Below are 27,903 nucleotides of genomic sequence, written 5' to 3' on the forward strand. Positions count from 1 at the left end.
TCCCACAGGGAAATTCCCAGCTGAAACTGCATCTGTCTCTTGCTGTTTAAAGAAAACAGCAGTATGAATTAACTATAAAAGTTGACTCAATTTGAATGGGCAACTCTCATAAAAGGAAACACAATAAGCACTTGAACAAGATGCTCAACATCACCAGATATTGGGGAGACGCAAATAAAACTACAGTGAGATTCCACTTCACACCCATTGGGATGGCTACTGTCAAAAAGTATTGGTGAGGATGTGGGGGAACTGGAGTCCTGTGCACTGCCAATGAAAAAGCAACATGGTGCAGCCACTGTGGAAAACAGTATGGCAGCTCCTCAAAAAATTGGGAATGGAATTACCACACAGTCCATCAATTCCACTCTGGGTCAATGCCCAAAAGAACTAAAAGCAGGGACTTGAACAGATACGTATACACCACTGTTCATAGAAGCATTATTCACAATAGCCAGGAAGTAGAAACAACCCAAGTGTCTACTGACAGATGAATGAATAAACAAAATGTGATATATACATGTCATGGAAAATATTCCATTATTCATCCTTAAAAAGGAAAAAAAAAATCTGACACATGCTACACATGGATGAACCCTGAAGACATCGAGTTAAGAGAAATAAAGCAGACATAAAAAGAAAAATATTGTATGACTCTGCTCATTTGAGATACTTAGAGTAGTTAAATTCATAGAGCCAGAAAATAGAACACAGGTTGCCAGGGACCAGGGCTATGAGGTTATTGATGTGTTACTGTTTAACAGATAGAGAGTTTCAGTTCTGGAGATGGATGACAGTGATAGTTGCACAACAATTCGAATGTATTTAAAGCCACCGGTAAAATTGTAAATTTTATGTTATATATATTTTGCCACAATAAAAAAAGAGTTGACTCAGAAGATATAATAGCAAACAAGGAATTATTTTCAATTCATTTATAAAAGCTTTTATAAATAGCAATAGCTTTTATAAATCTGCCTCTTCAATTACGGCTCCAGGATAGGCTACGAATATAGGGAATCTGGGTTGTAGAGGCTCTCCTCTTAGTGACCTCAGATGAGAGTCTAGGTTGTGATAGACAGAATCACAACAATTCATGCCTTTAAATTTTCTACTGCTTTAGGAAGAAGGCTCTAGCTTAAGACAAATGGAGCTCATTTCTTCTATGCACCAGCCCTAACAGACATCACTAATCAATTACAGCACTGCCTTACACTGAGTCTCCTGGGACCTCATAATCTTTCTCAGCATAGGGTTAAAGCAGCCACCAATTAATCAGAGCTATCTCCCAAAATGAAATCTATTTGTTTTAGTGATCCAGGTGGCAATCTATTTATTTTAAGCCAAACTAAAATGTTACATATTAAAAACCAGTTATTATTAAGCTAGGGACACCAGATTACAGATGCAAGGGAACAGATTTGCCCCACTTTCTGTTCATGCCTTTTCAACTGTTTGGGATTCTGACACATACCATAGAAAAGCACCTTGGATAAAACAACACAAAAATCAGAGAGAGAGAGATTCTGGTACATATAATATACTAGTAGAATTAAAGCTATCCTTCAGGAAAGGCCTCACTGTCTTCTAGAGCAGGGGTTGGCAACCGTCTTCTGCCAAGGGCCAGACATTAAATATTTTGGCCTTTGTGGTCCATATGGCCCCTGCTGCAGCTCCTCAATTCTGTCCTATGAAAACAGCTACAGACAAATGAATGGGCATGGCTGTATTCCAATGAAACTATGCATAAAAACAGGTGGCAAGAGGTATTCAGGTTTGGCCCGCAGGCCATAGTTGGCCAACCAGTGTTCTAGATATTCTATCTTCAGTCCAGATCTCTGTAGGGGCCTTTTTACTCTTTCTTTTCATGTAACTTCAGATTTTAAAGCCATTTCTAGTCCCACCTGAGCATCACCTTCCTCTCGCCGCAAAAATCCTGTGGACCCGGATATAGCTGAATGAAGACCCAGCGCAGAAGGCAGAGCTCCAAGCAGAAGGTGGAGTGAGGCACAAAGAAAGGATTCAAGAGCACAGAAATGTTGTGGGGAGAGGGAGCATTTAGAGTTAGAACTAAAAGCCAAGAACTAAGGCCTTCTCCCAGTGGGAGCCTGAAAGATGGATCAGCAGAGTAGGGGAGTCACTCCTCAATTTCTAGCCATCCAGAAGCTGGATGCTTTAAAATATAGGATTCAGATCTATTCAAAATGAACCCTGTGCGGATATGCTCTTGGATTCCATGTGTGAGCTTGATCTGACTCGCACTGCCTTGCTAAGGACAGTATAGAGAATTATATCCTCACATCTCTCTGGAGACTGATGCAAAGTAGGTTCAAAGCTTAAACAAGGTTATTTAATCTGTTGCCACTTCCCACAAACTGCTCAAACACAATTATATACAGCAGGGTAAGCGTGGAGCAGGTTGAGCCAGGAGAAAGAAAGAGCAGGGTATGTTTGTAAAGAGAATGGATCTATTCAGTGTTACGAGATCCTAAAGCTGGAGGCAGATTCTGGTGCAAAATGGGGATGAGAGTTAAGCCAGGGTAAGACAATGGAGGGCCTTGAATGTCCCAATAAATATCTCAGAGTTTGCCTTGCATTCAATGGTAGGGTTATTGAAAATCTTAGGTAGGACAGTGACGAGAAAGTGTTGAGAGTAACTCAAAACAGACTCAGGGCTTGAGGCAGGGGGACTGGTCAGGAAGCCACCACCTAATCTAAGCAAGAGAAGATGAAGATCACAACAAAGTCAGGGTATGAAAGGGATGAGGAGGATGTTGCAGATTCAAGAAATATTTAGGGGCTAAAATCAGCAGGACCCAGTGAGCAATTAGATGTGAGAACGGGGTATGTCAGAGACAGAAAGGAACTAAGGGTGGCTTAGATTTCTGGCCTGGACAACTGGGCAGATGCCTGGGCTATGTCCCTGTGAAGCCAGACCAAGCCATACCCCAATATGATCTTCCAAATTACAGACAGAACTATGCACCCAGCAAACAGGAAATCTGGAAAAAGTTCCAAGAAGAAAAGATTTAAAGACAAAACCAAGTTTGGAAATATCCTAGTAACAAGTACTGGAAATCATAATTACGGACGCATAAATAAAAGGCCAGCAGAGACAAACGACTATATGATGCTACTATTAAAGCTAGCTTTACTGTACACGATAGTATTTCTACTGTGTTTCAATGTTTTCCTGTAAAATACACAAAGCTATAAAATGTATATCACACGTGTGTCTATGTGTTTTACAACCAGGCCATGCCTGAGATGAACACCTTCTGTCCTGTAGTATTTCATTAGACACAGCACCTTTAAACAATGGAGGGAATTTTAGTAAGTACATGTTTCAAATGACCCACCCAGAAAAGAGATTTGAGTGGGTGGGCACCCATTTACTATTTAGGTTTACAAATTATTGCTATTTCTACAACTTTTAAAATATTTTCAAGTTGTCTTAAATAGTGTATACATCATTAAATAGATGTCAAATGATTATGGGAAAATGACATGGAATTGTTGAAGATTTGAAGCACTACCAGTCATGGGTAACTAAATTCAAAAAGACATGGAGGATAGAAAAAGACAAAAAAGAACAGCAAAACGTCCAGAGGCTTGGAAAAATCTGTTCCCATGGAGTAAATTCAAGGTCTACATGCTGTGCCTAAATTCAAACCAAGACCTAGCATGCTGGCTTCTACATTCCACCTGCTGCCCTAACAGAGCTTGTCTTTTTTGTTTGTTTGTTTTAAAACAAACAAACAAACAAAAAAACTAAAACAGCAAAAAACAAACAAAACAAACAAAAAAAAACACAAAAAACTAAAAGAGCAAAAGCCCTACACCTTGAAGGACACACAAAGATTTTATATCATTTATCAAGGATTGAAATAAATAATATTCAGAAACAGGCTCTTGGTCTTTCAGTTTCACCCTGTGAAATGTACCTATGTTCCATGGACTGTAGAACAGTTGAACACAAGTAAGATCCGGGTTTGAATCTTGGGTCTGTCACTAACAAACTGCATTCCGTCGAATAAGGCATCCTCCTTTATCACCTTTTGTCTCTACATCTGAAAAATTAGGAGGGTGAACTCAAGCATCATGGCCCCTTCCTGCCAGGTCCTCCAGCCAGGCAACCCCTGGAGAGTCCTCCACAGCACTCCACAAGTTGTTCATTAATTTCCTATTTCAGGTCTCCATGGCTAGAAGACAAGTCTATGAAGATGCGGGTTATGTAACCTTGTTGACTTCAGAATACCCAATGCCTAATACAGTTCCTGGCACTCAGGAAGGGCTCAATAAATATTTTTCAAGTAACTGCCTTCAAGGAACATCCGCAGGCTTTTTTTATTCATTTGTTTTTATGTAGTTAGTTACTAGCAACCCCAGAAATAAAATTCAGATCCCTGATACTGCCCTGAGAGTGGAGGGCAAATTAGTTCCAAGTTGGACCCCTGTCCTTTCCATTTTTGCTAGCAGATCATTTGGGGACTTGCCTCATTAGAAGCTTTCCCAGTAATTGGTTGCTCGCCCATCTGAAGGTCCACATTCCTAAACTGTTCCCCAGAGCTTCCTCTTTCTTCCAAAAGGAAACATAAACCCCATTTAGGTTTGTCTTAGATTTTACATTAACAACGATAAAGAGGCTGATCATGAAATGGCACATACTAGGAAAGTTGAAAAGGTAAGCAGAATCTCAGGGTAACTTCTCAAAATTAAGCCTTGTCCCACTCAATTCTTCTCTTTCCCTAAAAATCCCTAGGGAATGATCCACCCCACAAAGTTGCACCATCCTTTTGTTTTTTTTGCTTTTTATGGGAGGGGGTGTTTGTACTTTTTACATTTTTATTTTCAATTTTTGTGGGTACATAGATGTATATATTTATGGGGTATATGAGATATTTTGATATAGGCACACAATGTGCAATCATCACATCAGGGTTAATGAGGTATCTATCACCTCAAGCATTTATCCTTTCTTTGTATTACAAATAATTCTATTCTATTCTTTTAGTTATTTTAAAACATACAATAAATTATTGTTGACTCTAGTCACCCTGTCATGTTATCAAATACTAGATCTTATTCATTCTATCTAACTATTTTTTTGTAACCATTAACCATCTCCACTCCCTGACCCCAACCCCAGTGCCCTTCCCAGCCTCTGGTAACCATCCTTCTACTCTCTATCTCCATGAGTTCTACTGTTTTAATTTTTTTTAGCTCCCACAAATAAGTGAGAACATAAGAAGTTTGTCTTTCTGTGCCTGGCTTATTTCACATCACATAATAACCTCCAGTTCCATCCATGTTGTTGCAAATGACAGGATCTCATTCTGTGTTATGGCTGAATGGTACTCCATTGTGTATAGGTACCATATTTTCTTTATCTACTCATCTGTTGATAGACACTTAGGTTCCTTCCAAATCTTGGCTATTGTGAATAGTACTGCAGTAAAAAGGTAGTGCAGATATCTCTTTGATATACGGATTTCCTTTCTTTTGGGTACATACCTAGCAGTAAGATTGCTGCATTGTATGGTATTTCCATTTTTAGTTTTTTTAAGGAACCTCCAAACTGTTCTCCATAGTGTTTGTACTAATTTACATTCCTACCAACAGTGCATGAGTGTTCCCTTTTCTCCACATCCTTGCCAGCATTTGTTTTTGCCTGTCTTTTGGATAAAAGCCTTTTTTAACCAGGATAAGATGATATCTCCTTGTAGTTTCGATTTGCCTTTCTCTGATGATCGATAATGTTGAGTACTTTTTGCAAATACCTGTTTACCATTTGTATGTCTTCTTTTAAGAAATGTCTATTCAGATCTTTTGCCCATTTTTTAATTGAATTATTCAATTTTTTTTCTTATAGAGTTGTTAGAGCTCCTTATATATTCTGGTTATTAATCCCTTTTCAGATGGATAGTTTGCAAATATTTTCTCCCATTCTGTAGGCTGTCTTTTCACTTTGTTGATTGTTTCCCTTGCTGTGTAGACGCTTTTTAACTTGATGTAATCCCACTTGTTCATTTTTATTTAGGTGCTTGTGCTTCTGGGGTATTACTCGAGAAATCTTTGCCCAGTCCAATGTCCTGGAGAGTTTCCCCAGTGTTTTCTTTTAGCAGATTCATAGTTTGAGAACTTAGATTTAAGTCTTTTCTACATTTTGATTTGATTTTTGTATATGGCAGAAAGAGGGGGCTAGTTTCATTCTTCTGCATATGGACATCCAGTTTTTCCAGCATCATTTATTGAAGAGACTGTCCTTTCCCCAGTGTATTGTTGGGGAAAGGCACCCCAAAGGTGTTGGCACCTTTGTTAAAAATGAGTTCACTGTAGATGTCTGGATTTATTTCCAGGTTCCCTCTTCTGTTCTATTGGTCTATGTATCTCTTTTTATGTCAGAATCATACTGTTTTGGTTACTATCCACCATTGCTTTGTTCCTGACATGGGGAGTGAACCTCTCTGGTGGGGAGTACTCCCTATCTCCTTGACCAGGTCCCTCTTCCTCAACCAGTAGAGAGAGGCTCCCAGTTTGAACTTTCTCTCAATTTTTCTGTCTACAGATTGCTGGGCCCCCTCCCCTACACCACAGGGCTTGGGAAAATGGCTGAAAATCCTTCAGATGACAAGCTCCAGAACAGTGTAAACACAGAGCTCCCCTTAAAACTTCCTGCTCAGCATTGCCATCTGGCTGTCCATTGTCTCTGAGTCTCCAAAAGAGATTCCCTCACATGGCAGAAGCAAGGGGCTCTGAGCCAGCCACACCCCTCATAGGTACTGCCCTGCCCTCCTCAATTTCTCCAAGCAGCTTCCTCTTACCTGCTAGCCCTAGCTGAGTTCAAGTTTTGCATATTTTTTTCATTTACTTTTGATCTTCCTTGCATGCCCCCTTTTATTTCATTCCTGTTCCTCCAATGGGAAAAAACTGAAGCTTGCTTTCAAATAAGGAAAGAAAAAAGTGGACAAAGCTAAGTTATAATATATATAGGGATAGGCAAATGGATAATAAAAATTACAAAGGAAAGTGACATAATTTGTATTTGTGTCCCCACCCAAATCACATGTCTCACTGTAATCCCCAATGTTGAAGGAGGGGCCTGGTGGCAGGTGACTGGATCATGGGGGCGGACTTCCCCCTTGCTGTTCTTGTGATAATGAGTTCTCAGGAGACCTGCTCGTTTAAAAGTGTATAACACCGTCCCCTTCGCTCTCTTCCTCCTGCTGCAGCCATATAAGAAGACATGCCTGCTTTCCCTTCCCCTTCTGCCATGATTGAAGATTTCTTGAGGCCTCCCCAACCATACTTCCTGTACAGCCTGTGGAACTGTGAGGCAATTAAGCTTCTTTTCTTTATAAATTACCCAGTTTTGGCTGGACACAGTGGCTTATGCCTGTAATCCAGCACTTTGGAAGGCCGGTTTGAGACCAGCCTGGCCAACATGGTGAAACTCAATCTCTACAAAAAATACAAAAATTAGCCAGGCATGGTGGTAGGTATCTGTAATCTCAGCCACTTGGGAGGCTGAGGCAGGAGAATTGCTTGACCCTGGGAGGCAGAGGCTGCAGTGAGCTGAGAATGCACCATTGCACTCCAGCCTGGGCGACAGAGTGAGACTCTGTCTCAAAAACATAAATAAATAAATAACCCAGTCTCAGATAGTTCTTTATAGCAATGCAAGAACAGACTAATACAGAAAGTAAGGCAGAGATTACCACAAAAGTCAGGAGAGTGATTATTCTTGAAATCAAAACAGCATAATACTGGTACCAAAACAGATATACAGACCAATGGAACAGAACAGAGGCCTCAGAAATAACACCACACATCTACAACCATCTGATCTTTGACAAACCTGACAAAAACAAGCAATGGGGAAAGCATTCCCTATTTAATAAATGGTGTTGGGAAACCAGGCTAGCCATATGCAGAAAACTGAAACTGGACCCCTTCCTTACACCTTATACAAAAATTAGCTCAAGATGGATTAACGACTTAAACATAACACCTAAAACCATAAAAACCCTAGAAGAAAATCTGGGCAATACCATTCAGGACATAGGCATGGGCAAAGACTTCACAACTAAAACACCAAAAGCAATGGCAACAGAAACCAAAATTGCCAAATAGGATCTAATTAAACTAAAGAGCTTCTGCACAACAAAAGAAACTATCATCAGAGTGAACAGGTAACCTACAAAATGGGAGAAAATTTTTGCAATCTATCCATCTGACAAAGGGCTAATATCCAGAATCTATAAAGAACTCAAACAAATTTACAAGAAAAAAACAAACAACCCCATCAAAAAGTGGGTGAAGGATATGAACAGACACTTCTCAAAAGAAGACATTTATGTGGCCAACAAACATAAAAAAACGCTTATCATCACTGGTCATTAGAGAAATGCAAATCAAACCACTGTGAGATACCATCTCATGCCAGTTAGAATGGCAATCATTAAAAAGTCAGGAAACAACAGATGCTGGAGAGGATGTGGAGAAATACAAACGCTTTTATACTGTTGGTGGGAGTGTCAATTAGTTCAACCATTGTGGAAGACAGTGTGGCGATTCCTCAAGGATCTAGAACCAGAAATACCATTTGACCCAGCAATCCCATTACTGGGTATATACCCAAAGGATTATAAATCATTCTATAAAGACACATGCACACGTATGTTTATTCCAGCACTGTTCACAATAGCAAAGACTTGAAACCAACCCAAATGCCCATCAATGATAGACTGGATAAAGAAAACATGGCACATATACACTATGGAACACTATGCAGCCATAAAAAAGAATGAGTTCGTGTCCTTTGCAGGGACATGGATGAAGCTGGAAACCATCATTCTCAGCAAACTAACACAGGAACAGAAAACCAAACACCACACGTTCTCATTCATAAGTGGGAACTGAACAATGAGAACACATGGACATAGGGAGGGGACCATCACACACTGAGTCCTGTTGGGATGTAGGGGGCTAGGAGAGGGAGAGCATTAGGGAAAATGCCTAATGTAGATGATAGGTTGATGGGTGCAGCAACCAGCATGGCACATGTATACCTATGTAACAAACCTGCATGTTCTGCACATGTATCCCAGAACTTAAAGTATAATTGAAAAAAAAAAAAAATTGGAGGAAGTGGGCTGGTTTGAGCAAGACCTCTTGGAGTGTTTCTGGGGTAACTAAAAAGTTCAAGGTCCTTACATGAGTGTTGGTTCAAAAGTGTTCATCTTATAAAAATCATTTGCTGTGCATGTGTTTAAGCTGTTTGCATTTGCATCGTATATTAAAATTTTACTTCTTTTTTCAACTCTCATCATTTTGGACTCTATAACTTAACTATGGAATAACGACCAACTGGATTTGTGTAGAATTTGTTCTGTAAATAGAGAAACTAACAAATCTCTTCCTATGTTTTCATAAGTTCTCATTGCTGCAATAACTATTTCATATCCAACTTCCATTTGGTTGTCTCTACTCATGAATCAAAGCAGATCTGCTTGAAGACAGACAGCAGGTCTAAGCAAAGCTCGGCCAGAGAAAACCTTCCATGATGGACAACCTAGGGTCTAAAAGGCCTGCGTAGTCACTAAAAGTATAATGCCTCTTTCCTTTGATGTCTGTTAAAGTATTTTTAAGAATTATTATGTACAGAGAAGAACTTTAAAGCAGATGAAGGCAATAATGATGTTATTATTATGACATCTATTGCTATGGCATGCCTGGGGCTAAGTATTTAATGCACTTCATCAAATTTAATCTTTATAACAACCCTAAGAGATGGATATCATGTTTTCTTAGTAATTCTGCCCGGTTCATACTGTTATTCCTCCAACAGGCTATGCTCGTTCTCACCTCTGGACCTTTGTACATGCTGTTTCCTTTACCCGAAATGCACTGCCCCCAAGTATTTGCATGGCTGGCTTCTGCTCTGCCTTCAGATCTTAGCATGGATACTGCACACTTCTCAGTTCACAATCATCCTTCTTTTCCTTTCTGGTACCCCTTAAAATATATTCCCAATACATTCACCACTCATAAAAGCAAGTGTCCAATGGGATTATTTATTCCTTGATACAACTACAGTAAAATCTTCCAAAAGTAACAGATAACCCTGATGACTGAGTCATCCTGGAATTTTTTTTCAGGTAGAATGAGGCAAACTATCTTGAGATACATACCTTTTAACAATGAGCCATGAAAAAAAGAAAGCAATTTATACAGGTTTGGCCAGGACAAATAGTCTTGTTAATTACTTTAGAGAATAAAGAAAGCACTGGGTGTGGTAGCTCACGCTTGTAATCCCAGCAATTTGGGAGGCCGAGGAGAGAAGATCACTTGAGGTCAGGAGTTTGAATCCAGCCTAGCCAACAAGGTGAAACCTTGCCTCTACTAAAAATACAAAAATTAGCCAGGTGTGGTGGTGAGTGCCTGTAATCCCACCTACTCGGGAGGCTGAGGCAGGAGAATAGCTCGAACCTGGGAGGTGGAGGCTGCAGTGAGTAGAGATCGCGCCACTGCACTCCAGCCTGGGTGACAGGGAAGACTTTGTCTCAAAATAAAGGGAGACAGAATAAAGAAAGTAACCATGCCCAATCTTCAGGCTGAGAAGTGAGAAAGCCTACCCTCCGTGCAAAAATGAAACCAAAGAGAAGAATCTTAAATTCTCATTGAAACAGCTGTACATGAGTTTTGGTTAGTCAAGTTTTAATTGCAAAATATAAGCAACAATAAAGATAGCAAACACAATTCTTCAGCCATGAGAAGAAAGAATAACGATAGCTATATGCACTTAAACCAACAGGGAAGTGTACAGTGTTTCTGAAATTTATTTCATAGCTAAAATTTTTGTTTAGCTTGGTTTTGTGGCTGACTTTGCAGCCTATATGTGCAGGGCTTTATAAATACTCTTCAGGGATCCTGCCTCCCCATAGCATCAATCAAATTAACCAAGTAGCCGTCAAAGTCCGTTTGGAGAGCCCTATGTGGCCCAAACCAACTGCAGGCAAACCGCGTGGCCACAGGAGCCGTGCCATTTCCTCCTCAGTCACCTCACTCCTGTGGCCTCCAGCCTGGAGACGGTGTCCAGCCTCTCAATTTACGGGAACCCCTTGCCCACCTCCAGTGCGTGGGTATGCAAGGCCATATTTAGCTCAACTTACGCATAGTTCACTTTACCCAACCAGGTGAAGCCAGACACCAGTGAGCACAAAGAAGAAAGGGCTTTCTGTCTCAAGTATCTGTCTGTGTGAAGTCAGTGGCCACTTTGGTGCCTATGTGTCAAATTCTTCGGGTGTTTAATTTAGAGGTGGAAAATACAGCCATCTAACTCTAGCAAGCAAAATTAAGGAGGCCATGATGTTTCATGGCAAGAAAATAAAACCATTTGAAAATGGATATACATATGTGTGTGTGTGTGTATGTGTATATATATAAACACATATATACCATATGTGCATGTGTGCTCAATGAGGGTATGGCTTGATGCCAAACATTAAGAAAAGTTTTAAAAATTTATGATGCTGGGAAAAAGTATACAAAGACATAAATCTCACATTTTTCTCCCAATCAGTGCTAAACTATCCGAACAGGCAGGCAAATCTTCAATACAGTTTAACCCTAGGAATTTCGAGTTTAACAGAAAACCTGAAATTAGCAATGACCTCCACAAAACATATCAGAATATGACTGAATATTTGGTCAATGCTAAGTGTAGTAATGATAATGATGACAAAAGTAATTGTGACTGCCATTTCCAGAGTACACTCCCATGCACAAAGAACTGTGATAATGACTTTACATTGAGAGGTCATTGATTCATACAAACTGATGAGGTAGCTAGTCGTCTTATCCCTGTTTTAAAGATAAGAAAACTGAGGCATATCAAGAGTAAGCAATCTGAAAATCACACAGCTGTGAAGTTGTAGAAGAAGGAATGGATTCCAGGCGTATGTAACTCTAGATTGAAGAATGAAAGGAGATGGCCACTGATATGCAGCCTCCCTGCTGAAATGAGGAACTGGAAAGAAACAAAATCCAGATATAGACAAATAAATAAAATTGGGAAGAACTCAGGAAATTTCTGGATAATTTAGGCCTCCAAGGAATCAACATCAGCCACAATGTCTACATAATTTTGGCAATATGAAGTTTTTGTGTGATTACAAATGACTTTGAATTTTTTGCAGTATAGAAGGAGCCATTTGAAAAATTCAAAATCCAATCAGTGTATTATTTATATGATGCTTAAAAATTAGCTTGCTTCATTTCAAATAAAAAAATCATGCAGTCTGGGGAAAAAAAAGATAAGGTTACAAAACATGCCAGACTGTTCCCATCTCTGTGCACACCATCCCCATTCTAAACAGTGACCTCGGAGGCTGTGACCTACTCCAAAGATGTAGCCTTTACTCCATGACATTTTGGGAAACAGCTTTGGAACCATCTTTAAAGTTAGGCACAGCACCCTGCCAGAAGCATAACTTTATAGCCACATGTTTTTTAGAACCAAGTCTGGAGAATAAAGCTGCTGATCAAAATAGGAAATGCTGGTTTTAGGTAAGAACATGTTGTGATTACAAAAGAGTAAGATCTCTTGCATGGCTTTCAAGGTGGCCAGAGGAGTTCCAGAAAGCTTTTGAGTAATAGTCGCCATGCTGGGAAGTGAATACGAGTTCCACAGGGTGATAGCTGAGAAGGAAAACATTCATTTGTAATGTGAGTGCCAAAAACTAGACTATTGAAGATGGTGGCTGTGATGTAGTCCTAGTGCTTACACAGGTTTAGTGTTCCCTGCATGGAGCCCAGCACACAGCAGGTGACCACGGCGCATTTGCTGAATAGCTCAATTACTCCATCCATCTGTCAATTAGACAATGAACAAACTCTTGGCTAGTGAGAAAATTCCTTGCTCACATAACTGCTATTGGTCAAGACCTAAACACTCAGAAAAAGTATGGCTTCACTTAGAGAACCAAAATACAAAGAAAAAGTTGCTCTGAGAACCAGATGGCTCATTTTGCCATCTTTCTGAACATTTTTCCAGTCAGCAGGCCATGTGCCCCAGATGTGTGCATACAGGGTGCCCGCCACACAAGGCTATTGCTCTGAGGGCAGGGTGGAAATTAGGTTTCCTCTGGCCCCTTTGTTACGCTGCCCTCCCTGCTCTCCAGACAGCTATTCCAAGCAGCTTCTAATGAGAAAGGTGCCCTCTGCAGCTTCACGGAGAAATGAAAAACAGCTAGGGCAGATCAACAATAACACACATCTCCAAATGCCAACAAGAAGGGCTCTTAGAGGAATCTCTGTTCAAACAAACTTCACGACAAAATCTAGATGGCGCATTCTTTATTCATGGTTGGCTTATCTGATTATTCAGTTACTCATGTATCCCACTTTTATGAATAATTAATAATTACTACCTTATTACCTATCAGACACTGAAAAGACATAGGTCCTCACTTTGAAGGAGGTCTCCATTGAGCCTCAGGCAGAACACACACTCCTGCTCTCTGCCGAGTCCCCGGCACGGGCTGATTGGCGTTGGCACTCTTCTCTTCCCTCACAGACACAGCCTCAGCCCTTCTCTCCTGCATGCTGAGGAGCCACTACCAATCCTCAGAGCTGCTATGGAAGCTTATTTGCAACTCTGCTCACTTATAATAATTCATTTATTCAGTTAGTCAAAAAGTATTTATTGAATATCTACCATGGGCCAACTCTGCTTTGGACACGTTAGTCCTACATTCTAGGAGAAGGGACAATGGACAAAGTGCCTGTGTGCTCATGGGAAAGACAGATAAACAAGTCTACAAATAACTGTACATTATTATTTTAGGCTGTGATATAAATGATGAAGAAAGATAAAGACAGAAACATAAAGAAAGACAAGAACTATCAATTAGAGCATTCAGAGAAAGCCTCTCTGAGAAAATGACATGGGAGCAGAAACCTACATGAAATGAGTAACTCACACACATGCCTGAATAAAGAACCTTCTAGCCAAGGGACCAGCTTGTTCCAAGGGCAGAGAGGGTTTGGAGACTGGAGTGCTGGAGCAGTCAGTGAGGGAAATGATAGGAGGACAACAGGGGGTCCCAAAGAGAGCCAGGGCACACGGCGCTATAGGCTATGGTAAGTAAGGTCTTTATAGAGCCCTCACGAGTGTAAATGCTGAACAATAACATGACATCATCAGCATCCTAGCAACATCATCATGGCATCAACCTGCATTTACTCTGTGCCAGATGCTGTTTTCTAAATGACCACACAACACTAGGAGGCAAGTATTGCCATCATCTGAAACTTAACAACCTTGTTGCACAACACACAGCTAGTAAGTGACAGCATCAGGAGTCAATGTAGAAGTCAACGATCTTAACCTATGTGGTAAAAACATCCCTTAGAAAAGCAACCACAGGCAGGGCGCAGTGGCTCATGCCTGCATTTTGGGAGGCCAAGGCAGGTAGATCACTTTTTGTCAAGAGGTTGAGACCAGCCTGGCCAACATGGTGAAACCTTATCTCTACTAAAAATACAAAAATGAGCCAGTTAGTAGATGAGCCAGGCTCAGGCCTCTAATCCCAGTTACTTGGGGAGTCTGAGACAGGAGAATCACTTGAACCCAGGAGGTGGAGGTTGCAGTGAGCCAAGATCGCACTACTGCACTTTAGCCTGGGTGACAGAGTGAGATTTTGTCTCAAAAACAAAATAAAACAAAAAAAGCAATGGTAAAAAGATAAAAAAATACTCACACCTAGTCAAAACCTGTAAAACAAGCTAATGATCTGTGAGTAGATGGCTGTGGCTTTGTGCAAGACTCCAGCTAGTGGGTCACACATGGGTTCCTAAGGTACGGGGGTCAGACCTCTCAGAGGGGAAGATGAGGTGCAGGGAAGGCTGCACCACATAATGGAAAAGCACCTCCAGGGAGTCACTGTTAGGCAGAGGAGGCTTGTGAAGAGTTCATGTGACATTGTTCCATGAAATACAAGAGTAAAAAAGATCACATGTTGTGTAATAAGTGATTTTGAATGTAACTAAATTGATAATATAAATATCATAAGTAGATACCTTGACTATTTTATCTATATCTCTGTAAGTTTCTATATTGAAACTTGAAAATTTCTCTTTAAGAAATAGTAGATGAGTTTGTATTCAGGGTGGCTTACATTTGGGTACATGAGATTATATTTACTGACTCATAAATGATGGGAAGAAGTGGTCATCAGAACCAGGGATAGAGGCCCAGCCCTTAGCCTAGAAACACATGCAGGGAGCCCCAGCAATGCTGTAGGAGCTGACTTGGGTGGAAAAACTCAAGCTGCCTTTACTTAGAAGGTTCATCTTTTAAACTCGTAGTGCTGCTTAGTCCAATCTACCAAAAAGCCCTATGCCCACATTTCCTAGCATGTCTTATGATTATGTCTTCATGGTTCTGTCTGTCCATTAGACAGGGCATGACAGAGAAGAACCTAGCCTTGAAAAGCCAAGAGGTTCGTTCAGAGCCTAACATGATGGATGTGGAATGAATGAATAGATCAAAACGTTCTTTTCAGAAGCATTTAAAATATAGAGCTATGTCCTTATTTTTATACGCGAAATAATAAGCTTCGAGAATTAAAAGCATTACAGAAAAGAATGTCCTCGCCCAACTGCCATCTATCTCCCAGACTTCATATCTAACTATGATCTCATTCTAACTACTACCCTGGTCTCAACCACTGGACTCTAATGTACGTGTGGTAATTCCTATGAAGTGAAACTTTATTCTGGTGAACCAAGCAATAGTCAAGAATGACCTTAATCCCTCATTTCAACTAGGAGGAAAATAACCTTGCAAGATGAGTAAAAGGTAAAGCCGTCATTAAGTCAGGTTAAGAGAGGTGCGGTTCATTCAGAAATCATGGGCCCATTTCTGAACAGACCCGGGCATCTAGGAGACGTACACTTAAGGTCATATTGTTTAACTGTTAACATTTTTAAATGTGCGGTTTTCTAATTTCTTATAAGGATCCTTTCACAGCCAAAAAAGTACAACCAAAATAAAAACAAGTCTGCTGGTAATGACACAGGGACGCTCTGTGCTTCATTTTCAACCCATATAATTGACTTGGACAGCATAACATGAGCCCAGAGCACTATATTCCATACTGCCTTAGCAGAAAAAAGAGGTAAAATTGCATCCAAGTGACAATTAACAATGGATACTTAAAAAACTCAATTTTATCTTTTAAACCTGGAAAAATGTCTACATCTTCCCCCAAAACATTCATCAATTTTTAAAAAAAATTTATCAAATTTGGATTTGGAGTATAGCATAATGTGAGCTTGTAATTAGAAATCAATGTGGATTCCAGGATCAAGAAATAATAGATGAAAATATTACTGTACCTTTCATAAACATTTTTCAGTTTGCTTTATATCAGCTTTCTTAATGAGGTACAATTCTTTAAAAGTACATCAGAATTAGAATTTTCTTGGCCAGTCATTATAACAGAGCTGTTTTTCAACAAAGTTGCAGGGGCAATCCAGGTGAATTCTGATTCAGCAAAGACAATATTATGTTTAATAAAGTATTACTGCAGAATTTGTCCAAACTCAAACTCTAATCGAAGAAGTAATTGCATATGTCTGTTATCATCAGCAAGAATTGCCTAAATCAGCATTTGCCCAAGTTCCATAAAATGCTAATACTTTGCATTGTTAATAAATGCTCGAGTGGGAAAGAAAAGGGCTCCTTTTGTCAAGTGATTTAGAGAAATTTTAGATTGAAGAATATCAAACATTTCTTTTGACTGCAGAACTTCTCAGAGTCTTTAACATGTTAGTATGCACAGGACTCTTAAAGTAAAAGAGTATATATTATTTTCCAGAGGCATTTGACAAATGAAACCCCTTTTCCTTGTAGTATTCCATAGAACCATCACTCTGATAAACATGTTTTGTGAAATGTGAATCTAGATAATATCAACCCTCTTTTAGTCAAATTAGTCTCTATTCTATTTTCCCACAGCTCGCTATGACCTGAACAATTAGGAGAAAAATAGCCCCTGCTGACATAGTGGCTTATTAAAACAATAATCTACTTCACAAACAATTACATTTTAAAGCCACATAGTTCCTTCCCTTGAGAAATGTCTGTAAGCCAGGTGGCTCAATTCTGAGAAGTTCCTGCACTGTGTATCTTGTGTCCCAACTGTCAGAGTTCTAATCTGTCTTACACCAAAAAAGTAACAACTGGTGGATGTATTATTATAACTGATTGCTCTAAAGAAAACAAAATGTGTTGGTGCACACTACGAAAGTCTCAAAATGGCAGACCCTACACTCCAGATAGAAAACAGAGAGAGTTCTTAGAGTGACTTACATTTAAAGCCAGGTATTCTATATTACCAGGATGGTGCCAAGAAGACTGACTTCCCTAGATTCCCAACAGGAGGACATCCCTGCTCCTGACCTGCATGTTCTATTTTTGGCAGCAGCCTCTCCAGTTGGCCCATGAGCCTCCCCCTTGGAAGGTACTTTTAAATCACCACATATATGCACCCTTCAATTAGTCCCCAGATGCCAGGATTTCAGAGTTGAAAGGACCTTACTTCAATACAAGCCTCTCTTTTGTAGATGAGAAAACTGAGGCTTAGAGGAAAAAAAAAAAATCACTTGAGTCTAAACTAAAAACCAGATCCCCTCACTTCCTGCTTGATACAGTCATCTCTCACCCACTCAAGCTCAGAGACCCACGGATGACCTGAGGTCCAAAAGGCCTTCCAGAAGCTTCTGTTCTGGCTCACGAGAGCCAAGGCTCCAGCGGCAGCCACAACTTCGTTGTTACCTCTTTCAAATGCTCTTCTGTCTCAGAGCACACAGCAGCCCAGTAATGCATGTTCTGGTTGACTTTCAGAAGCTACTGCAAATCAAATGCTGGGGGGAGGATATCTTTCGTCAAAAGAAAAGATCTTGAGATATTCAAATGTAAGGAATTTTGTCTTACTTGTTACAGCTCAGTAGGTTGCACAGTGCCTAGCACACAAAAAGTCCTCAAAACACATCACTGGGAATGCTTGATGAACTGAAGGCAGAGTCTTGTACACCTTTAAGAAGCATTTAAGTCTAACTCACTACTTAAAAGAAAGCTTAATCCCTTTCCATAAAATCCATGCAAAGCTCCATTACCCAAGTTTATGCCACCTAATTTTTCTATCTGTTTTTGGAGGGTCCTGACCAGCATCTTCACTGTTGATACAGTTACTGTGCCCAATAAAAGTCAAGCAAAGAAACAGCCCCACTCAGGAGAGAGAAAGATGTCCAGTTTATGACTGAGACCTGAGAAACAGCATCGTCTCTTTCTCTTGTTTAATATCACCAAGTTTCAATCTTTTCTGTAAAATGGTTTCAAAGATAGTAACATCTTCATTAGTTTGTTGGGACAATTAAACAATTCATTGTGTGTACACAGCAACTTGGCCAACTATGATTGCTTTTTAATGGCTGCTTATATTAAAAAGAATTATGAAGCTGGGTGGGTAAGACTTGTCTTGGGATCAGTGGCATGTATCTGCCATGGGTGTCAATGAAGAATGTGCAATAGACACATCAGGTGTTTGCTGTAGTTGTAGGTGCACTGCCCTGATACCCCTTAGGACCAAGACACTGTCTCCAAGTGCCAGGGATGTGCTTTCCCTGAGAGCTGCCTTGTCTAAGATTACACCATTCTCCTGGCATTGCCCACCTCCGTTGACTCAATTGGGGTCAAGAGCCCTCCAAATGGCTATCCCAGCTACAGAGCAACTGACAGGGACTGCTAAGGCCTTTGCTGCAACATTACAATTTGGCTTTTCCCTGTGCCTAACCCTGCTTCCCTCCCTTTCTGAGAGTACTCTCAATAAACTTCTTGCATGTTCATCTCAGAGTCTCAATTTCCCAGGGAACACAACTGAAGACATTATCCTTGGCCTAACTCATTGTTTAATAAAAAGCAGCTATCATTCTTTTGGTTGAATTTTCTAAAATATCCACACTTGTTTTCCATCACAAGAGATTTCTTGACTCTCTTTATGGGTGACATCCTTTTATGGATGGAGAAAAGTGGCAAAGATATAAATAACTTAAACTAATTTTTATTTATCATCTAAAGAGTCCTAAACTCTGCAGTCTGTTCTCACAGTAATTATCTCCACCACCGATTTACTACTTCTTTAGTTACCCTAGTTTTAAAGACATAAGAGAGGCACAGGAAATGATAGAATATCCTGTTATAAAATATACATAAAGCTTAGTTTATTCATAATAACCAAGTAATTTTATGTAATTTTAGATGCTCAATCTAATACCCAATGCTGAGGGGAATAAGCCTTAGGTATAGGCTTGAAGATTTTAACCATTCAAATCCTACCAAAGGTAGTCATACCTTATGGAACCAGTGGGCTGCACAAATGGCACTGGGCAAGGATGCAGAAGGCCTGGGATCTGGTCTCCCCTCCACCAATAACTCCTTCTAGGATCATGGGCAGGTCATTTCCCTTTGCTGGGCCCTACTTCCTTCATCAGCAAAACAAGGAACTTGTATTAAATGAAGTCTAAGGTCCTTTCTAGTAAGAAAAACTTATGATTGCTTAAACCTTGTAGGGCTTTTTCCAGGCAACATAAATAAGATGTAGACGGAAAGTGTAATAGCAGAGAAGAAATTAAAAGTGTCATAAATTCAAGTTACCAACTTCCCAAATGTGTATTACAGGAGAGATGATTAAGTGAATAGGAACAGATTTAATACTTGTATTTTCCTTTTGCAAGATTTCCATCTAAATCATTGCCTGTGTCATTGATTGTCATTTCCTTAATCTGGAGTGTTTGAATATATAGCTTGGCAATGCTTTGGACAAGCCATAAGTCAAAGTTAACATTTTAAGAAGCTAACCATGCCCAGATCTCTGCCTTGGGCAGCGATGTGCTGAAATACCAGCATCTATTTGAGCTATTGGAAAGAGGTTATTGATGTCAGCGTGTCATGCACCGTGATTTGCAGGTGCCCCCCTGACTAACCTCTGGTAGCGATAACTCAGGGTAAACCTGAGGTAATTATCCTGGCCAGGGAGAGCTGGTTTAACTAGACTGGCCCTTTTGATGCATGTTGAACAAGATTGCACCCTAGGGATTACACAAGTCCTGTGTGTGAGTTATCACATAAATTCTACCTTGGAAAAAGTAAGAAGGTGTGCTGTCAGAATTTTTTTCTTCTCCCAGTCCCCTTGCTTTCAATGTATGGGTTCTTCAGGAATGCCTTCACCGTATTTACTTTGAAAATGATACTGCACGTGCTATGGAGTGAAATGGAATAGAAGAAGATATAGATGCTCCCAAGCACACACCTCAGAGGTCTCACTTCCCAGTGGTTTTTGAAGCATGATTCTGGTTCAGAACCTTTTGCCTGAGGAAGCATTTTTTTTTTTTCAATGTACGAAAGCTGAGGCTTAGTCCAATCTTCACAGGAAGAACTCCCAAACTTTTGGCACCTCCTTAAGTCTCTATCTTCAATGAGACTCACAACTGCAGACCAGTCACGGAACAATTGTCTGACTCTCAGTTTCCTCATCTATAAAATAAAGATAGATAAACTGGTCCTACCAATCCTCAAGGCCAGAAAAAGGATCCAGCATGAAGATCACCCCCATGAAAGCAATTTAGAAAGCACACACGGCTCTGGCTTCGATGGGCTGTTGTTTTATTATTGACTAAACAAATCATCAGCAGTGGTTTTAATGAACATACAAAAATGGGGTCTCCAGTTTATAGTCCAAGCTTCACCTCAAAATAAGCCCATAGATCAGAGTCAGGGATAAACAGAGGCAAGACAGACTCTACAAACCTAGCCCTTCTCTCTCCTTAGAATGGAACATGGCATTTCTTTTAGGAAAGGATCCACGTCTGCTTCTAGTTTTCACTGGAGCTCACAAAAGGATGAACACTTATTGATTTTCCCTTATTGATTTCTATTTCAGGGACCAAAAGGCACAAAATAGGATAACATCTAAAAAATAGTGTGAGCTTCCTTAGAAAGCCCCCTCAAAATAAGAGATTACTGTACCATTCAAGCAAGATTTCTTTTTCCAAATCCCCCACCCCAAAGTTTATCATTTCAAACTCTACCCCCATAACAACAATGATTACATCTGAGAAATATGTTGCATTTCATTCAGCAGGATCTTCAGCCTTCAGCAAACAAACATTCACTTTGCCAAGGACTGCTGAAGAGCCACTAATGGGGTGAAACCTGAAAACCCTTTGGAAAAGAATAATGAACCCCACTCTGTCTTCAGGGGGTAATTTAGTAGGTAGATTAGGCAACACTTGATTAAGGGTAAACCTCTCTTTTCCATAGAAATATATTGTGTTTGTACAGAAGGGCTATATGAAGTGGAGGATTAGGTCAGAAATCCACAGGAAAAAGCAGGAGACGTTTCTCAGAAGAAATATGCAAGTTACTGCACATTTGGAAAAACAAGTCATACTTTATTGGGAGGAAAGAAGAAAAACTCCACATATAACAGTTTTATTTACCCAATTGCACTTGGGTTCTTGGAACATTTCTAACAAATAGTTACTTCCCAAATACATTGCACCGGATGTCTTGTCACCCCTGACAGTCGATGAGTTACTACAAAGAGTAATGACTTTAACTCAAGGCTACCTGAAACTGATTGTCAAATAAGATTTTCTGAAACTGCCCACAGGGGCCTGCTACAACAAAAGTCGTTTTTTTGGCTCGTGGGGGATTATAGTGTGAAAGAAAAACAAATGTCAAAATAAATCCCCAAGGAAAGAAAGCACTCCTGTGCCGACCCTCAGCCCTACTCGTCAACATTCCTTGTCCTCTGCAGACTAACAAATACTTGAGTATTTCTCTTCGTCTGAAACCATGAACAGAGTCTGAAAAAATTAGATGAGGGTCAGTTCACATTTCAACAATGTGATAAGATGCATCCATAACTTAATGGAACTTCCCAATCTCTACCCATCAAGGTAGAAAACTGTAAAACAAACAAATAAAACACTTCACAGTGCTTAAAACAAATCATGATGTTAAATTCTAATGAAAATTTAAACAAATGTGGACTCTTTTTTAAACCTGGGTTAGGATGACCTTTCTCATCTTTTCCATATGTTGAAAATGATGGCTGAGCCGGGCGCGGTGGCTCAAGCCTGTAATCCCAGCACTTTGGGAGGCCGAGACGGGTGGATCACAAGGTCAGGAGATCGAGACCATCCTGGCTAACCCGGTGAAACCCCGTCTCTACTAAAAAATACAAAAAACTAGCCGGGCGAGGTGGCGGGCGCCTGTAGTCCCAGATACTCGGGAGGCTGAGGCAGGAGAATGGCGTGAACCCGGGAGGCGGAGCTTGCAGTGAGCTGAGATCCGGCCACTGCACTCCAGCCTGGGTGACAGAGCGAGACCCCGTCTCAAAAAAAAAAAAAAAAAAAAAGATGGCTGAAATGGAGCCTCCCTAAATCACTCTACACCATGCCTACCAAACAGCCATGGAAAACTAGGAACTAAATAAACTCATTTTGACAATGATGAATCTCTTAACTCAGCTGGTCAGGTTTCTTCTAATGGCAGTACTTAGGTAAGTGTACCATAACACATGAACATAGATCACAGTCAAAGTAACAATTTTAAGTTCAGGGAATTGAAAAAGAAATGAATTTAACTTAGTGACTTGGAGAGATGAACATATGTATGAAGCTTAAAAAGTTGCTGCTTAAGATATACACATCCTTCTGCAAAGAAACAACTTAGCAAACCTTGGGAACTCCATAATGAACTATATGTTTTGCTGAAAGCTATGCATTTTTGAGGTTTATGTTGTTTGTTACACTTCCTCTGTTAGCTGATTCCAACTCTAATTGGAGGAGGAAAGTAAAGGAAGTCCCCTTCGAGAAAAGATATTGGCTGTACAGGGTTACACAAATTAAAAAATAAAATTGTCTTTCTAGCCTTTTTTTTTTTTTTTAGAATTCTATTAAAAGGACAAGAATAAATGAGAACATTCACTTGCTTTTTAAAGTGATCACACTTGGGTTTAACCACGGGCAGAGAAGAAACTTTACGGTTCCCTGGGAACCTATAATTTGGAAACGGAAGCACAGAAGAACAGACTTTAGTTTTCAGGCAATAAATTGAAGAGAATTCTGCAGACATATAACAGAAAAGGAGCATAAAACATTGGCTTGTGCATTTTTTAGAAAGTTAGTTTATTAACTCGATAAGCTACACATGGAAAAATGCAGCCAAAATCTACAAGGATATCCACTGGGGTTTCAAATTGGCATATTTACTCAGTGAGAAATAGGTAGAGCTTTAAAAAAAAAAAAAAAAGCATCCCATTCTGGAAATGACGATTTAGTGTGAATCTCCAGAAAGACACCTTGTTGAAAAACCTCCATGTGGGCTCTGATGGGACACACAGAAGCCCAAAGCCCCAAGGTCAGACATAAATATCATGCCCTATAATCTGTGTTCTGGGAAAAGCTCTGCAGAATTATACAAGAAAATCACAATCTTTCACATCCACCTTTCACACACAATTCAACATTAACTTGAAGAATGTTTTAATTTTCCTCCTTATTGCCCAAAATGTTTTTTTAATGCTTTATTGGGAATTTCCATTTACTGGTGTGTGTTCTATATCTGTATTACTCATCAGTGTAAAATAGTTGCAAAGAATTTGTTGGTTGATACTCCCAATGGTCACTGTCTTCTATGATTAAAAGCTCATTATCAGTCTCTCTGGGAGAAAACTCTAGTAACTGAAGTCCACATATGTCAGGTACTGTGCTAGGTTCTTTCACAAACCTTATTTTATTTAACCCACCCAGGGAGGTAAAGATTGCAATCCCCATTTACAGATGAAAAAAGTAAGGGTCAGAGAGATTCTCTGCCATACTCAAGGCCTTAAGCTAATAATAATAAGGGCCAGTATTTGAACACTGGCTAGTTCAGCTCCATGGTTCTGCATCCTTCCCTTCCTGTTCTCCTTGTCAATGCTCCAAAAAATGATTTGAGAAGCTAAATCAAGAACATTCCATACTCCTGTAGATTGTGGACGATTTCCTTTAAGAAACAATAATTCAAGTATCTTCAAACAAAATGAGGACTCAGGACAAATACTAAACTGCCACCTTTCCAATGAGTCAAGTTCGGCTAACTAGGGTGTATTCTTAGTCAGTTTATTTACACTATGTAGACCCACAGGGATCAGAGTGCCAAGCCACGCAGCAGAGGCCACAAGCCAGTGGGCAACTCATGTGCACGTGTGCTTCACAGGATCCCAGAGTGTTTAAAAATTCAACTAACTTCCTAAAGTCCACAGATTTCACATACAAATTCCCATTTTATGGATTATCTTGGACAATCGGAGGTCCCACCACCCTAGGCCCACCTTTACAGCAGTGTTCAACCAGAGCGTAGTGGCCACTACTCCCTTAGATGAGTAAGGGTTCTTGAGTTCCCTACAGCTCCCCATCACCCTCAAGTATATCCACACACTAAGGCCACCCACAGCTGAACTTTTTCATTATGCATATGCTATTTTTCTTATAATAGAGAAATACTTCTCCAGAGCTTGTCTCTTTTGATAGACTGAATGATTGGCCCCAATTCTTCACCTCTCCTCGTATCTACTCCCATACATTTTTGTCTTTGTGAGTAGAGTGTACTTTTCCAATCTGTGGCTTGGCTATGTGCTTTGCTTTGGGCCAATGCAAAGGGTGAAAATCACAATATCAGTTCAAGACTAGGCCTTGTGAGGCCTAGCATGTTTTGCTTATTCTCTTGTGCCTCAGCAACTGTCACTAGAAGAGTTTTCCCTGGGTTGCTCACACCTCTTCGGCCTCAGAATGAACACGTGTAACAGAGCTGCCCCAGACACCACCACAGACGTGCAGTGAGTAGAAGAAGTGCCCAGTCAAACCCACCTTAGAGCAGCTGGGCCAGTTAGTCAACCTGCAAATCTGTAAGAATAAACTATTGGTACTATAAAGCTACTGGGTTTTGGGGTGATTTGTTGCACAGCACAGCATTATTATGGCAATTGCTAACTGACACATCTCTACCAAAAATAAACCATAAAAAACAGGCAGAAAGAACCAGACATCATTATTTTTCCTACACACAAGCCTGTTTCTTATGTTAAAAGCCTAGACTCTGAAAGCATTTGAGTTTGCAATTTCTGTCAGAAAACTATAAACTTATGAAATAAAGACTGGATTTGTAAAATGTTTCATACTGTGCTATATATCTAGGTTTGACTGAGGTGACGCAGATTTTGTCTATGCCTTTTGTGTTCTGGTTTGAACAATAAAAAACATAGTCACTCTATCTTCATTCAACTTTTTTACCAACTTTCATACCAACTAGTTGAATCTCTTGGTGCTCTTCTTTGAAGCCTGATCCACTAGCTGTTATTGTTGTAGGCAATACACTACATTATATTTTTCTGGATATAATACCTATTGGGTTGCTTGAAATCATGAAGCCAGTGTATCCAGTTGTTACCAAATGCTTGTGTAGAATAAATAAAAATTAACAGGTGCCATTGCCACAACCACCAACCAGCCAGGCTAAATCCCGGTTGACTGACACTTAAAGGCTTAACAGGCTAACTTGTAAACGAGAAATGCTCAAAACAACAACAATATTAAAAAAGTCAAGTGCCTCCAGAAAGTTTTGTTTTCAGAAGGCAGTAATTACTACATCTGAGCAGGTCTGCTTAACAATCCAGGGAAGTGGGAGGTTTACTCTCTATTAACCTTAACCAGAGACATTTTCATCAAAAGTAATCGTGATTACTTTTTACTGCATTTCAAATGCTATCCTTTATTTGGGGTGGTCAGGAATGCAACTAAGCAATTCCAGACCATGCTATCTTTTATGAATAGGGCTATGAGGTAGTTATCAAGGCCCGTTATGAAAATATTGCTCTACAAAAGTTCATGGGCCAAAACAAGACATTAATTTCCATAACTAGATGTGCCCTTAGAAAAGAAGAAATTACTATATATAGAAAAGATAAAAACTTTGATGCTTATTGCATATCAGATTAGAACTGTAGAAATACCTCTGCATATAGTAGACAAATCGTTTTTAATGTTTCATTTACCTTTTCCTTGTTATAACAACCGTTAGTCATGAACACTTATTTTGGGCATAGTCAATTCTAAATTATTTATATGCTTTGACTCTTTAAGTCTCACAACTACTCTGAAGCAGATGCAATTATTATTCTTCTTTTACAGAATACACCATAGCAAGGTAAGCCCTAGCGTCAGGTCCTCTTTAAAGTTCTGGGCCCACCTGGCCGGGTGCAGTGGCTCACACCTGTAATCCCAACACTTTGGGAGGCCGAGGTAGGCGGATCACGAGGTCAAGAGATTGAGACCATCCTGGCTAACATGGTGAAACCCCGTCTCTACTAAAAATAGAAAAAAAAATTAGCCGGGCCTGGTGGCGGGCACCTGTAGTCCCAGCTACATGGGAGGCTGAGGCAGGAGAATGGCGTGAACCCCGGAGGTGGAGCTTGCAGTGAGCCAAGATCATGCCACTGCTCTCCAGCCTGGGTAACAGAGGGAGACTCCATCTCAAACAAAAAAAAAAGTTCTGGGCCCACCTACTATTGTCTCACTATTGAGTGAACACTCCAAATCAGGCATCAATGTAAAGGGCCTTCAGTGACACCAGAAGGCATGTCTAGGACACAGAGAGAAAAAAATAAAAACACTAATATTGACTAACGAGTCCCCATGTGCCATGCCCTATGCAAGGTACTTCCTTGTATTTCCTACTCTGGAATAATTATTGATTTTTCTTTTGGCCAATTAAAAAGATGAACTATGAGTACATATTGAAATTATCTAACTTCTCCTATCTCCAAGGAGGAAACCTAATATATGACTGGAGAAAGACACTAATTAATAACCAAAATTTAACATGAACTCCAGCCAACTTGAACTGCTCTGTTTAAAGGCACCCTGGAATAAATAAAGAAACTTCAAAGCAAATGCCCTGTTTTAACTTGAATGTTTTATTGAGTACATGGGGAGCACTCCTTGGCCAAAAATAAGGGTGGTTAATGAGGAAAAATTGGTGTTTCCAGTGAGCTGGTTTGTTTCTAAGATAGAACTGTCCATTGAAAGATAACTATATTCACGGAGAAGACAGAATAATGATCTGTGCCTGAGCCTCGCAGTCTTGAACAAAACAAAACTGGTTTTGTAAACTGTCTGGGATCAGCTGAATGCATCCTCACCCAAATACCTTCTGTGATAATACACACACATTTGCCTTCTTCTATTCCCAAAATAATTTAAATATAAATTGAAAATGAAGACATTTCTATGTTTTAAGTTTCTTGCCAACTATATAAATGCAGCCCTTACCTTTTAAGGTGAGTTACAGGAACCAAAAGACTCTGCGTTGTATTTCTAGGCTCTACCGTAATTGGCTTTTCATGGCCACCGTTCTGAAAATGATGACCCTCCCTGGGAAAGACCTACTGGGTTCCTTGTTAGTGCTAGACCCAGGCAAAGGCAAAGTCCACCATTTCTGTGAATATCTTCCAGCAGCAATGGTGACATTTCTGAGAGAGTCCATCTCTAGTTATTTAGGGATTAAGAAGAGAAGCCCGTGCTTACCTGCAAATGCTGTGAGTTGTCAGCCATGCTATCTTCTCGCCTGCGGACTTCTTCTAGTAGCTGAGCATTTTTCTTCTTTTCCAACTGTTGATTGTGCTTGAGGTTGGCCACCTTCTTATTCTGATCTTTCATATGCCTGAGAAAAGTCAGCACAGCTTGGTTAAATTCTACTACTGGAAGATCATATGTTATCACAAATAGACT

General features: G+C 40.0%; 1 protein-coding gene across 1 annotated transcript in view; it reads right to left on the reverse strand.

The window, feature by feature from the left end:
- Nucleotides 1-27,903, reverse strand: part of ERC2 (ELKS/RAB6-interacting/CAST family member 2) — a 975,448-nt gene that overhangs the window by 415,126 nt on the left and 532,419 nt on the right. The window contains exon 12 of the mRNA XM_077993178.1: nt 27,700-27,835. Within this exon, the coding sequence (XP_077849304.1) occupies nt 27,700-27,835 (136 nt within the window). The remainder of the gene's footprint in view (nt 1-27,699; nt 27,836-27,903) is intronic.

Source organism: Macaca mulatta, chromosome 2, assembly GCF_049350105.2.
Source record: "Macaca mulatta isolate MMU2019108-1 chromosome 2, T2T-MMU8v2.0, whole genome shotgun sequence".
Classification (NCBI taxonomy): domain Eukaryota; kingdom Metazoa; phylum Chordata; class Mammalia; order Primates; family Cercopithecidae; genus Macaca; species Macaca mulatta.